At 42.7% G+C, this 14,340-nt stretch overlaps 1 protein-coding gene across 1 annotated transcript; it reads left to right on the top strand.

Annotated features, from left to right (window-relative positions):
- The first annotated feature begins 188 nt into the window (after positions 1-188).
- On the top strand, positions 189-9,933 carry Dydc2 (DPY30 domain containing 2). Its single transcript, XM_013364373.4, has 4 exons — positions 189-284; positions 4,913-5,068; positions 5,382-5,504; positions 9,113-9,933. The coding sequence occupies exons 2-4, from the start codon at positions 4,922-4,924 to the stop codon at positions 9,278-9,280; spliced, it is 438 nt and encodes a 145-aa protein (XP_013219827.3). The 5' UTR covers positions 189-284; positions 4,913-4,921; the 3' UTR covers positions 9,281-9,933.
- Positions 9,934-14,340: the final 4,407 nt, after the last annotated feature.

Below are 14,340 nucleotides of genomic sequence, written 5' to 3'. Positions count from 1 at the left end.
AGGAGGAGCGGATCCACAGAGTGGCGACCCACGGAGCTCCCAGGAGTGAACCAACTCTCCCTCGGCCTTGAGGGGAGAGACCTGTGCCGCTCTCTAGGTCCAACCGTGAGAACCGCCTCTGCTAGGCGAGAGGAACCGTTCTGAGAAAAGGGCTCCTCCCTTCTTGGTGCGCGCACCCGGCGCATGCGCCCATCCCAATCTGCTAATTGCGTCCCGATGCTAGGCAACGAGGGCTCCCCTCCAGGGCCCGAGCAGGAGTCCTCCCGGCAGGCGCGCGCGGAACGGTGAGCTGAGCCAGCGTCGTGGGGGATGGAGCAGAAACGCGCGCACGACGGGAGGGGATTCGCGCGAAGGAGTTGGGGCGCGCGGAGGGGAGAGATGAGGAGGCTTGCCACCCAGAAGCTGGGAGCAGGCACTTGCTGAAAAGAACCCTCAGACCTGGCGGGTGGACCGACTCTGTGTGGGAGAGGTGGAGGGGCATCGGACTTTCAGGAAGGAGCCTTGAGGGATTTCCAGACCTAGAAAGTAGGAGACCACAGCCCCTGGGAGACTCGCTGCATGCTGCGTGGTCTGGCAGTGTCACACCTCCGCACTTTGGTACTTCCTGGTGACCTCCGGACTCTCACGATTGCACTCTAACCAGGCCCAGGCGTGTGTGCAAAATACTCTGCTAACATTTCCTATTTGTTTGTTTGTTTGTTTGTTATGTCTGTTTTTGCCGTATTAGGGATTGAATCCAGGAGCGCTTTACCACTGAGCTACATCTCCAACCCTTTTTATTTTTTGAGACGGAACCTGACTAATTTGCCCAAACTTACCTCCACCTTGGGATCCTCCTGCCTCAGCCTCCTCTGTAGTGTCTGAGTTTACAGGCATGCATGACCAGTGACCAGGCCAACTTCCCGGGTTCTGTTTTAATTTATGGGTGTAGCATTACCTGGTAGGAGAGGCATCAATAAAAGCTGGTTGAGTAGTAATTGTCAGAGTGGGCACTGATGGATCAAGGAAACAGAAGCTCTGATCTGGGCCCACACACATCAGAAGACGTATTTACGGAGCACCCACTGTGTTCCAAACACAAGTTCTCCCAGTAGGGTTTGTCACACCTAAGCAGTGTGGCAGCTACCCAATGAACAGGGAATGGAGAGTCACCCTGGGAATGCAGAGTTGATGGCTCTGCCTCCGGGTGAGGACAGTTCTGCAATGACAAGGTGGATTTCTAGGTACAAATCACTTGGGGATTCTGTTAAGGTGAAGATTCTGAATCTGTAGCTCTAGGTGGGACCTGAGAATCTGCATCTCCACAAGCCCTCAGGTGATAGAATCCTGCTGATCTTTTGTCATCAGACTACACTGAGTGAAAGGGGTGCAGAAGATTGTTAGTCCTCATTCATTAGTTTAGTTGGGCCACAGATTGGCAGAAAGAGACACCATCCACCCTCCTTCCCAACCTCCACCCCTACACCAAACTCAGTGACTTTAAACACAAATTTATTCTTTTAGTTATTGAGGTCAGAAGTCCAAAATGAGTCTTCAGGGCTAAAAGCAAAGTGTCAGCAGCCTTCTGGGGGATCTGGGGGAGAATTCATTCCTGACAATATCACCTCTTCTCCCTCTGCTCTCTCACCATGTTGCCCTCCCTGTCTGACCTTGCTGATCTGTCTTAGAATGAACTTTGTGATTACATTATACTCACTTGGATAATCTCAAGATGCTTAATTTAATCACATTTACAAAGTCCCTTTTGCCATATAAGCTAATATATTTATAGGTTTCAAGTATTAGGACACAGAGACCTTTGGGAGACATTAAATTTCACTTATTCACAATAAAGTTAATAAATTCTACTGTATAATCTACAGTTTGCATTTTATTTATACAATTTTCCCAACAATATCTTTTACAGAATTCTTTTTTCTGTAAAAAAAACCTAGTATCATGTGTTTAGTCCCCTTTTCTCTTCATTCTTTCCCTATCTTTTTTATGACCTTGACATTGTGGGGCAGGTCGCTTAGAAAACACATCAATTCCCAATTTTACCCAAATTGAAGAGTCTTTATTCTGACCAACCAGGACTGCTCCCTGCAGGACCAAGTTGTCTCTGCAGGAAACAGCCTACAGCCTCAACATTTTAGGATATTTAAGGGTGAAAACCACATCCAGGTTGACATAGCAACCAGCAAGCAAGCAAGCAGGAGTACAGAAGCTGAATAAAGCCATTAGCGAAAGAATTCAATGTCCTTAATCATATTTTCATTCTCATTCAGTATTTCTCCTGGGATTTTCCATAATCATAATCAAAAGAGAAATGGATCAAAGTGACCCATGGAGACCAAGGAGAACAATTTTACATTCTATAAGAATTGCTATTTTTTGTTGCTAAGTATACTATGCTAGGCAATTAATAATGGGTACAGAGGTGGGGCTTTCTCATGGGAGAAGCATTTCTTGCATGAGTCTAGTCATTGCCCATACAGCCTGGCCCATAATATTTTGAAGAGTATAGTCCAGTTGTAGACTGTTTCTCAATTTACTTTGCTTGATGTTTTTCTCAGTTGGATTTAATTTTACATTTGGACAGGACTTCACAGAAATGTATCATGTGCCATAGGAAGGGCATCCCAGCAGGAGGTATGGGATGTCTGTCCCTTCACTGGTGATACTTAGTTTGATCACTGGTTAAGGTTGTGTTGACCAGATTGCACCACTGTTAAATTTCTATATTTCCCTTTGGAAAAATTAATGCATATTTTTGGAGAGAAACTTTGAGGCCACGTAAATATCCTGTTCCTTATCAAATATTATTTACCTTCTCAGGCAGGATGGTGTATGGCTATTTTCTCAGTGACTCAGGAGGCTGAGGCAGGAGGGTTATAAGTTTGAGGCAATCCTTAGCAACTTCGAGAGCGCCTTAGCAATATAGGGAGACCCTGTCTCAAAATAAAAAGGGATGGGAATGTAGCTCCGTGGTAGAGTACTCCTGGGTTCGATCCCCCAATACAAAAAAAAAATTAAATAAAATAAACCAATAGTCATTCACCCATTCATGATGTGTTTTAGCACTCTAGCTTGATTCAGTTATACTACAATGGTTATAAAATAGCAATTTTGAAACTTCCATTATTCTTTCCACATATATTAATCAGCATTCTACTCTGGGAAGGAACTTAGTTTTTTCCCTGTTCATCTACATTTGTTTTGGGATGGACTTATGGATACTTTTTTTATTCTGAGTTATGTGTGAAACTTATCAGAATAAAAATACAGCCACTTGTGCTAAGTCTAAAGAAACAAATAATAAGTCAGGCTCTCAGGCCGTGAAGGACAGGATCTCACACACATGTGCCTAATAATAGGAACTATGGCAAAAGACTGCCAGAGCCACAGCCTTGCACAAACACCAGTGCAACCTGAAACAGAGAATACCTCTGCAGGGACATTTGCCCAGCAACAGTCTAATCTTGCACTGATGTCACCCTTGCTATGGATTCTTCATGGTCAAGGATTATTGTTCAAAATATTGATAAAATCCTCCTCTTTTTGCATTTGTAAACCTCCCCTGGACCTGGGCACTGGTGTGCCCAGCAGTTTGGGAGACCAATACAGAAGAATAGCAAGTTCAAGGCCAGGTGGGTCAATCAGAGACCCTGTCTCAAAGTGAAAGTAAAATGGGTTGCAGCTCCAGCTCAGTGGTAGAGCACCTCTGGGTTCAATCCCTAGTCCCACCACCAGCAACCACCCCCTCCCTGGCGTCAGCCTGTATGAATGCACAGTTTGCAGGTAGCGTATGTTTTCCTGTTGCAGTGCTACTTCTCTATAAACTTAATTTTTTGGAGAATCTGTTTGTTATTTAGGTTAACAAATCTATTACACTCATTATTTATTTTAGTGATCAACTTGTCCCATATTTGGCTGGTAGGAGCCACTTGAACATGGCTCCAGGGTCCTCAACCTTTTGGTTCTTCAGAACTCCTTTACTTTCTGGCACAGTGAGTGATCAGGCACTTTAGGCTTTTCCTGTACTTGGCTTGGAGCCAGCTGTTTCTTGAGGTGCTCCAATGCCCTTTTCATGATGAGGGATGTTTGAAAACACTTTCTCAGTGCTCAGGGCTCTCCTTGCTGGTCAAGCACTTGGCTTCTAGGCCCTGCAGCCCCCAGAGCAGGGAAACACTGGGTTTTCCTTTTTAGCTCCACATCTGTCTCTGTCTCTCTCTTTCCTTCCTTAAACTTAAAAATGGAGGGATAGCGTTCCAGGGAGGAATAAACTAAAAAACGCCTCCAGAAAATGTGAAGGCTGGATCTGACCCTCTGTTATTCCCTGGATTCTTCTGGAGTTTAAATATGTAACTTTCAGGAACACAGAGTTGGTCAGGGAGCCAGGTGCTGGAGAGCTTTAGAACAAAAGTCTGCTTGAACATAAGGCCTACTGGCAAGTATACATTTGTTGGTTCTTTTGAGAAGAGTGGTTCTATGGTTTGGATTTTAAATGTCCCCAAAGGCCAGATGCTGTCATTTCAGTCTCTAGCCTGAGGTGCTATAGGGAGATGGTGCAGCTCTACAGGGGTGAGGCCCAGTGGAAGCCCTTGAAAGGGGACTGTGAGACCCTGACTGCTTCTTCTTTTTCTGTTTGTTTTTGGCCACTATAAGAAGAGCTTCTATGCTCCACCTGATGCTCCCTGCCATGGTGTTCTGCTGAGCACCCATAGACTGAAACTACTGGCAAATATAAATTCATCTTTATGTGTTGATTACCTCAGGTATTTTATCACAGCCATGGGAAGCTGATGAACATGGGCGGGACCAAGTAACATTTCATATTTATCCTAAAATAAATCTGAGTTGGTCAGAATGAATCTGTTTTTAAGATAGGATTACCTGTGTACAAGAATGTGTCTGTTTGGATGCTTCCCAGGTCCCCAGGATGGAAACGGAATACCTGAAGAAGTGCTTTGGAAATTCCTTGTCCCAGGCACTGGCAGAAGTGGCAAAGGTTCGGCCCAGTGACCCAATAGAGTACCTGGCTCACTGGCTTTACCATTACAGGAAAATAGCTCTAGCAAATGAAAAGGTGCGTGTGTGTGGAGGTGTGTCTAGGGAGGGCTCAGTTTCCCCAGAGAGACTGGGATCCAAGGCAGAGTCCTGGAGTTGGCCAGGGGGGTTTTGGTTCATCCACCTTCCCAGCATGACTTAGTCTGCAGCTGGAATCCAACTCGGGGGGTGTAGAGTTGGTGGGTTTGGAGCTGCCAGCAGGCTAAAGCTAGTTACAGGAAGAAACTCCACAGGCTTAAAGGACCCAGGTCCAGGATTATACCCAGGGATGGCGGGCCCCCTTATAAGACCTCTTGATGCTGACCTGACTTGAGCCTGTGACATTACCCCAGAATATTCGAGAACAGATCCAGCTGAAGGAGGAATATGAGAACAGCCTCAAGGAAAGGGAAATGGCAGCAATGATGAAACAAGAAGAGCTTCAGATTCAACAGAAGTGTAAAGAGTGTCGCAAGGTAGGAAGGAGGAACTCGCCATGGCCCATTCCCATCCCAGTGACGACTCCAGGAAATCCCCAGGGCAGCCACCACCACTGTGCTGAGCACACTGAGGCCCCCTTAGTCAACTTTCCCTCCCTGTCACACATTTATGTCTGAACCACTTCTTGTCAATAAAAATAGGAAAGGTTAAAAGGCAAATTCATGTTAGATTCAGAAAATACCACTGACATTACTGACATACACATCCAGATTTTTTTAAAACAATCTATTCACCTGGAACAAATTTTTTTTTTCATGAAATCCTTGAGCCCTTTTTCAAAAATTATTCAGTATTTTTCAGAACCCAAACATGATTGTTATCAGTGCATACTTAATGCATATGATTACATTAACTATTTGGTATATTATTATTATATTCTGCTTAGGTGTCAAGCCTCTGGTGCCTCCTCTTTGAAGCTACAATAATGAACATAAATTCGTAGTTCAGAATAGTTGGAAAAAACTGTACATTCATCACTCTGAAAAGCAAATCTTTTATCTCCCACAATCTTTTCTACAATTTCCTAAAAGATGTCTCCTGCCATTTTATGCTTTCCCCAAATTACATTATGCCAGAACAGATAATTCACTTAAATGGGGTTGTCAGGCTGGAGATCTGAATCTTATTCAGTTATCACTACATCCTGTGCATTTGAGTCTTTAGTGCAGTCTGGTACAAGTCACTAACTTTTGCTGGTTTCCAAAACCAACTTTGAAAATATGCATATATTAAACTTATTTTCATTTATAATAAAGTGCTCAGCAACCTCATAAATAATAAGTAAATTTATTTTAAAGGCTGAACATATGTAAATAAATTAAAAGAAAGATGGTTTTATGCTATTTTTTTGAGGTGATCTAAGGCGCTCTCCCTCAGGAAGGGGTTCATGCTTGGAGCAGTTTTGGGGAGATGGAAGAAATGAGGCTCAGTAAGCAGAAGTCACCATCACCTTACTGACAACCCAATCATTTTCTAACACCATGTTTCACTGGTAATAGAAATAAAAATACAAGATGATGGACTCCCGAGTCTCCACCCTAGTTTTGTGGTAGCTTTATTGAAGAAAACTTTGCACACTCCGGTATTTGAGTCACACTGAGGATATTTTGCACCCTGCAGCAATATTCCTCAGCAAGATTTTGAAAAGCAACAGGTTCACCTTTCTTTTACCAAGTGTGAGACAAGGAAATTGTAAGGGACTGAGAGATAATGCCTGGGCTGTGTGCAAGTTCTCACTTTTAGGAAAGAGTTCATGTGCAAGTTGTGGTTATGAAAATTGACTCCACTTGTTAGAAGGGAATAAACAAAGAAAACCCAACAGGGATTTAAAATAAAGCTGAAAGGATCACCTCCCTGGCAAGGGAGAAGCACATCATTCAGTTCTGAGTTAATTTCCAAGTAGAAGTTGAAAGGGCGAGATAAAAGGCAAAGAGGTAATGGGAACCAAGATCTGGTTCCAAGTTGGCTCAAAGTGGATTATGGACTATCCCTTGATATTGGCTACCTGCAAATTTCACATCACTAGTACTGGTAAATCTGGTTTCAAACAGGCCCAGGAGGGGTTTCATGAAATTTCAGCAGTCCTGCTGGTTCACCAGATTGGCTTATATGCACAAACTCAAAGCCTTGCCAGATTTTTTTCCCCTTAATCCTTTAAAACTATCTTTGCTTACATCTTAGCAATACTTTGTTTCTTGAGTACCCCAGATTGAATACTATTCTAGTGGAAGTGTCAAAAGAAGAATAGAAACAGAGTGCTCAGTGTGGCAGAGGTCATTCCAATTACAGGAATCAAGAAGAGCTCCATAGAGTGGGTAACAGTAGAGTCCAGGCAAAGAGAGCCAGCGAGGCTTGACCTATATGGGTTTCTCTTCACTAAGTAGAGGAGCTTTGACAATATAAACCATAATTTTGTATATCAGTCAGAAAGTGATTCTTATTGTTTATAAAGCTCCGAAGCATTCATGTTTTAGGAATGCATTTCCATAAAAATCAATACAGGTATTTGCTGCACAGTCTCAATACTTTGAATACAGAAGGGTCTTAGAGATCATGTGACCAAGTGCTTCACCCAGAGCTCTCTGCTCAGTCCCTTAAGGTTCAGTATGGAATGAAGCTCTGAGACTTCTAAGCAAAGATGGAGTGGAAGTAGCCCATAGGGCTTAGGTTCCAAGGACTCCTACCTCAGCCAGAGACTACAATCACCTGAAATTGTTTCATAGGTTCCTGAGGGCACTGCTCATCTTTTCCCCTCTATGCTTCAGTTTGGACAATTTCTATTGATCTGGCTTCAAGTTTGTAGACACTCTCTTTTGCAATGTCCAATGCCCTATGTTAGGATTTTAAAAAAAAAAATTCAGATATTATACTTTTCAGTTCTAGAACTTCTAAATGGCCCCTGCCCTTTTTTTTTTCCTCATTTGTGGTACTGGCTAGGGATTGAACCCAGGACCTCACACATGCTAGGCAAATGCTCTACCACTGAGCTACACCCCCCATGCCTTTTTGAAATTTTATTTTAAGAGTCTCACTAAGTTGCCCAAGCTGGTCTCAAACTTGCAATCCTCCTACTTCCACCTCCTGAGTGGCTGGGATTACAGATATGTGCTACTACACCCAGCTTAGTTCACTTTTTTAAAATAATTTCCATTTTCTTTGCTGATATACTCTTTCAAACAATATGTCCATTTTTCCCCTTAAAATTTTGAAAAGTTTTAATCATTGTTTTAAGTCCTTGTCAACTAATTCTGGCATCTATGTCCTTTAGGGGTCTCTTTCAATTGAATACTTTTTCACTAGATTATGTCTAGTAATTTTTACTCCTATGCTGAACATTGTAGGTGGTATTTTCTAGGGAGCCTCAACCATGTTGCATTTCCTTTCAAAGGTGTTGAGTTTTGTCTCGGAGGCAGTTAGATCATTGGTGAGTCATTTGATCCTAGCAGATTTGATGGTCTGCTTTGCTATGGCAACTGTATTTCAGTTTTGTACTTAGTCTTTGGCATGATGATAGCAACATTGTGTTCCTGCCATTCTTGAGAGTGTTTCCAGAGTGTGGTTAGCCTCTACTAATGTATTAGTCTGCTTTTTGTCACTGGGACCAAAATACCCAACTAATTTAGGGGAGGAAAAGTTTATTTTGGGCTCATGGTTTCAGAAACCTCATTCTATGGTCTGCTCAGGTTATAGTTGTGGGCATGAGGTTAAGCAGAATATCCTGGGAGCAGGGTGTGATAGGGAAAACTAACTGGACTTGTGGCAGCTAGAAAGCAGAGAGAGTGTGAAGAACCAGAGACAAAATATAGAATCCCCGAGGCATGTCCTCAGTAACCCACCTTCTCTAGCCATGCCCCACCTGCATACAGTTACCATCCACCAAGCAGTCCATTCAAATGATTAATCCATCAAATGGATTAATGCACTGATGGGGTCACAGCCCTCATGATCCAACCACCTCTTAAAAGAGACACCTCTGAACTTTGCCACATTGGGGACCATGCTTTAACATGAGCTTTGCGGAGGACATTCCTAATTCAAGCCATGACAACTAATACCTTTTTTGCTTTCTTTGTCTTCTGTTTAGAAAGTGATTTCCCCTGCTTTCAATCAGGAACGAACAGAACCCTTTGAGGAGGAGGCCTTGGAGCAGGAACCCCTGCCCAGTACTGCCAGTAGGATTCCAGCAATGCCTCAACAATTTCCTCCTTCAGAGCTAGCTGAGGAGATTGAGCAGAACTTGGAATCCCCATAAGATCAAATCACCAGGAGGCTTTGCCCTGTGAAGTTGCTGATTAAAATGCCTCCTGGAGGCTGGGGTTGTGGCTCAATGGTAGAGCATTTGACTAGAGTAAGGCACTGGGTTCAATCCTCAGCACCACATAAAAATAAATAAATAAAAATAAAGTCATGGGCTGGGGATGTGGCTCAAGCAGTAATGCGCTCACCTGGCATGCACAGGGTGCTGGGTTCCATCCTCAAGACCACATAAAATAAATAAAACAAAAGATGTTGTGTCCACCAAAAACTGAAAAATAAATATTAAAAAAATTCTCTCTCTCTCTCTCTCTCTCTCTCTCTCTCTCTCTCTCTCTCTCTAAAAAAAAAGGGCATTGTGTCCACCTACAACAAAAGAGAGAGAGAGAGAAAGAAAGAAAAGAAAAGAAATGCCTCCTGGCTCCAAATCTCCCTCTTTAATTATGAGAGTGGGAAGAATTTGAGTGACCTTTCCCTCAACACTGCAATCCAAGAAAACAGCCCTGGAGGGAAAGCTCTTGCCAACCAAGGTTGGCAGGACTCTGAAAGGCAGGATCTGCAGGGCCTCTCTAGCATGGACAGGCAGCTAGCCATAAGAACCCTCCTCATGTGTAAATCAACTCAGAAAATAAAGATTTTTAAAATAAGGAATGGAACTGAGTCTTTTACCTCTTGTTTTATCATTTATTTGGAGACTGCCCAGTGAAAGCACATCATCTCTTATGCACATGTCTTAACTGTAGCTGTACTTTGCAGTCAGGCCTCCCAGAATATTGACACATACCCTGGAGTCTATCTGTCATTAATAACAGGTATTTTCCCTCACTGTATATGCCAGTTTGTCTCATGTTTTCCAATTTTTTATAATTGGTTATGATAGTAAATTTTATGTTGTGTAATCAAACACAACATAAAATTTACTATCATAACCAATCCTGAGTGGACTAAGTGTATTAAGTATGTTAATATTGGTAGGCAAACATCACCAGTCAGCACTGAGTCTCTTTTCATAATGCAAACCTAGGACTCTATGCCCATTGAATGAAAACTCCCATCCCCTCCAGCCCCCAGAAGCCACCATTCCACTTTGTGTATCTATGATTTTGACTATTCTACATGCCTCATCTGAGTCACACAGTATTTGTCTTTTTGTGGCAGGCTTGGTTCATTTAGCATCAAGGTTGATTCAAATATCATCAGAATTTCCTTCCTTTTTAAGGCTGAATGATTCTACCCTATTTGTGGAACACATAAAATGCCAGTGTTTCTGCACTTAACCACCACACTATGGTGTCTCAAGTGATGTAAGAATTAAGAAGGAAACCAAAGGGTATTTGGTCCCCAAAAGGGTAGAGAATGGGTGTGGGAAATCCAAGACAGCTGCCAGGTTTCTGGCTTGAGTCCCAGGGGTGGATAGTGGTGGTTCTTCTTGCAATAAAGGACACAAGAGAAAGAGCAAGTAAGGGCATGCTGGGTACATCATACCTATGAAGGGGACAGGCAGGGGATACCACAAAAGGGGGCATCTTTGAATTATTGTCCCCACCCAAGCTTCAGGAAAGACCAAAGCCCCTAGCCCAGCTGTGGCTTTTCTGTAAGATCCCAGAGCAGAGGCTGGATTTACTGTTCATGAACTGAAGGGGGCTCAGAAGTTTTTCATTTCAACTCTGTGAATGACAATGTTCATTTCCAAGTGTAACAATTTTAAATACCTGAGATCCTATAAGAGATACTCTCCTGACATTAGGAGATAATAATGCTTGGCTTAGACGTGTGTCTTTATGGATTTCTTCTACTCCAGAAGCAAGTTTACCTTCTTAGCTATGTTTTAAAACTCATCATAAATTGGGTGATGCTTGGCGGTAGCACTTGGAGTTAGAATACTATTACAAATATTCCTTAGAATTATTTTTAGGCTTTAATTCCCACAAGACAGCAGGTTTGCTGTGAATGTGTTCATTCCTCCTGTCTCCAAGAACCCAGAATACTTCAGTGTGTCCAGGACCTACCTAGGACCGACCCCTGAACTTAGAATCCCTTCTGACTTTCTAAGGATGCTTTAGCTGAAATTGTGAAACATGATCATCATGCTTTCTTTAAAGATTGTAAAACTGCATATGAAATACAAAAAGAGCTTGGAATCCCAATGATATGGTAATGTAAATGAAAATGTGGACTGTTTTAAAAACAACTAAAAATCATTGTGACACTGTTTTTCTCTTCCATTTTTCCAATGATCCTGGCATAAGTTTATTTAGCTGTTGTATGGTATTGATGAGCTCAGCTATATCAAGTTAATTCTTATGAGGGACACAAACCAGCCAACTCAATGGGGAGCTAAGGCAAACAGCATTCAGGCCATATAGGAAAACTTCATTATTCAAGATTCATATCCAAGTGATATGGGAATAAAAATTGAGGGTCATTAGGGTAAAATCATCTTAATTTTGTGTTTTGTGCTTAGTGAATAGGAGAGAAAATGCCTGAGTCATTTGCATTAGTGCTTTACCAAAAAAGTGAATAGGGTCAATGGAGGTCCCTTCAGATACCCCTCCCATCCCATGGGGACCCTCTTCTAATAGTTTCTTTTCCAGTTCTTTCTGGGTATAGCAACAGAGAAAAGAGTAAGGGTCCTCTGCCTATATCTTAACATAGAAGACTGAATTTATTAGTTTTCTATTGCTGAAACAAATTACCACAAACTGGTAGTTTAAAACAACACCTATCTGTTACAGTTACATAGGACAGAGATCCAGGCATGATTCACAGGGTATTCTGTTCAGTCTCCAGGTAAAAATCAAAATGTTGGCCATAGCTCATTGGTTGTTGGTAGAATTTAGTTCCTTGCAGTTGTAGGACCCCTCTTTCTTATCGGCTTGCAGTGGAGAGACAATATCAGCTTATAAAGGCCATTCCCACTATATGACCCTATCCACAACATGTTGTTTGCACATTCAAAGTCAAGAAAAAAAATCTCTGCTTTGAATCTCTCTGACCTCTTTTAAGGGCTCATCCACGTGGATCTCTCTATTGATGAACTTGATCATCTCCCAACCATAGCCATGATATCCCATCCTAGTCACCAGTTCTACACACACTCAAGGTGGGGAAATATGCACAGGAGGTGAGGGTCCTCTAACAACTCTTCCTGCAACACATATCTCTTCAGAAAGAAGAGGGCCACATTACAGAAATAATGCAAAATAGTTCATTATGAATTCAAAGGCATTTCGCCACCCAGAGCAATGAGGTTCAAGCAGTGGAGAAAGCCCACAACCCAGCATGAATGAGAGGAAACCCCGGTGGGCTAGAACATGAATGGAGGAGAGGGATTGTCACTGGAGGAGAATGGAGTTCACCAAATGCCTGGTTGCTTGGTCAGGCAATGGGAAATGGAAATAAGGAGAGTGAAGACAGAGGAGGAAAGAAATACAGATGAGAAATGGAAGAATATTTTCATTGAGAAACATCCCCATCTTGTGGGCTTTTAGAATAAGTACTAATGTCTCAAACTAAATTCCCAAATACTTCTTTTACCAAGCGCTATAAGTGAGATAACACCTTTATGATTCCCAGTTTAGTAAAAGTTTAAAGACCACAATCCAATCTCTTCATGTCAAAGAAAGTGAAGGTCTCTTGTCTGGCATGTGGTACCCATCCTTCTGCATGTCTCTGTTCACTCAGAATGAAGTCTGAGTTCCTTCGAACAGCATAAAAAGCTATTCATGATGGGAGGGGGGAGGGGGGTCCTGCCAACCTTTTCTTTTCTTTTTTTAAAAATTTTTGTTCTTTCTAGTTAGACATGACAGTAGAATGTATTTTGACACCTGCTAACCTTTTCAATGCCAGTGCCCACCCCGTTCCCTGAGGGGCCTTCCAGCCAGCCACACAGAATAATCTGCAAATGCCCAAAGACACCTTGCCTTTTCCCAGGCCATTTCCTCTCCCACATTCTGGTCCCTGTTTTCGTGTGCTGATGTGTCACTTACCTGGGCATTTGTTAACAGGCGCCACAGGCCTTCTGCTCACCAGGTTTTCCTTTGGCCTGCCAGGACTCTCTTCCCCTGCCTTGACAGAGGGAAAAGCTGGAGGCGGGGGTGGGGGACAGGGGCATTACAGCAGAGGGAAGATGAGCACAGGGTGCTTTGGCTCCTCTCCCACCCCAAGGGGCAGCCCCTGTGGCAGCAACAGCCCTCCTTCCCAGCCTGACCTCTGCTCCCTTGGGCCCCACATCCTGAGACACAAACTCTCTAACATATTTACACCCTCTTTTCTGCTCTTTCCTCTGCTTCCTGCTATCACAGAAGCCTGTTATTTCCCCCCTTTGCTTTTATCTTCCCCACATTCTCCCTTCCAGACAGCCAGAATTATTCTGGTCTCCTTCAATTGCTGCTCCCAAAGCATTACTCCCCACCTTCATTTTCACATGTGAAAATGTGAAACATGTCATCCTGGAACATGTCATCTATCCAAGAAACTCTCTTCCTCTGATAATTCTTAATGAAGTTGTATTTTCTTACATATTTCATTGACTTTGTGAATCTTGGATATATTTACATATTGCTGAGAGAGTTATTATGAATTTGTATGCAGACTTTTAAAACAATGAAGTTTGAAACAAAAACTGCATGATAAATGCCATCAGTGCCTATGAAAATGAAGGACTAGTGTCAGGCCAGATGTGGTGGCTTACATCTGTAGTGCTGACTGCATAGGAGGCTGAGACAGGAGGACCTCTTCAGCAACATATAAAGATCCCATCTCAAAACAAAACAAAACAAAGAGTATTAGGGTAAAATGCAGGAACTTGTGGTGGTTTTTTTTTTCAATTATTCCTTTCATTGCTTTCATTCCTGATTCTATAGGAGCCTGTACTTACACTGAGGGTGTGTGTGTGTGTGTGTGTGTGTGTGTGTGTGTGTGTTTTAGGGAAAGACGGATTTCTTTAACCTCTTGCCTAATGTCCTAGTTCTCTGATTTCTCTGCCTCAGATGCTTGGATGTATAACCCCCTATAGTTTGGTTCAGGTATCTTGATTCTATTCTCCATAAAATGCAC

This window comes from Ictidomys tridecemlineatus, chromosome 1 (genome assembly GCF_052094955.1).
Source record: "Ictidomys tridecemlineatus isolate mIctTri1 chromosome 1, mIctTri1.hap1, whole genome shotgun sequence".
Taxonomy (NCBI): Eukaryota; Metazoa; Chordata; class Mammalia; order Rodentia; family Sciuridae; genus Ictidomys; species Ictidomys tridecemlineatus.
Note: the sequence above shows the minus strand (reverse complement) of the source record. Positions and strands in the feature narration are given on the sequence as shown.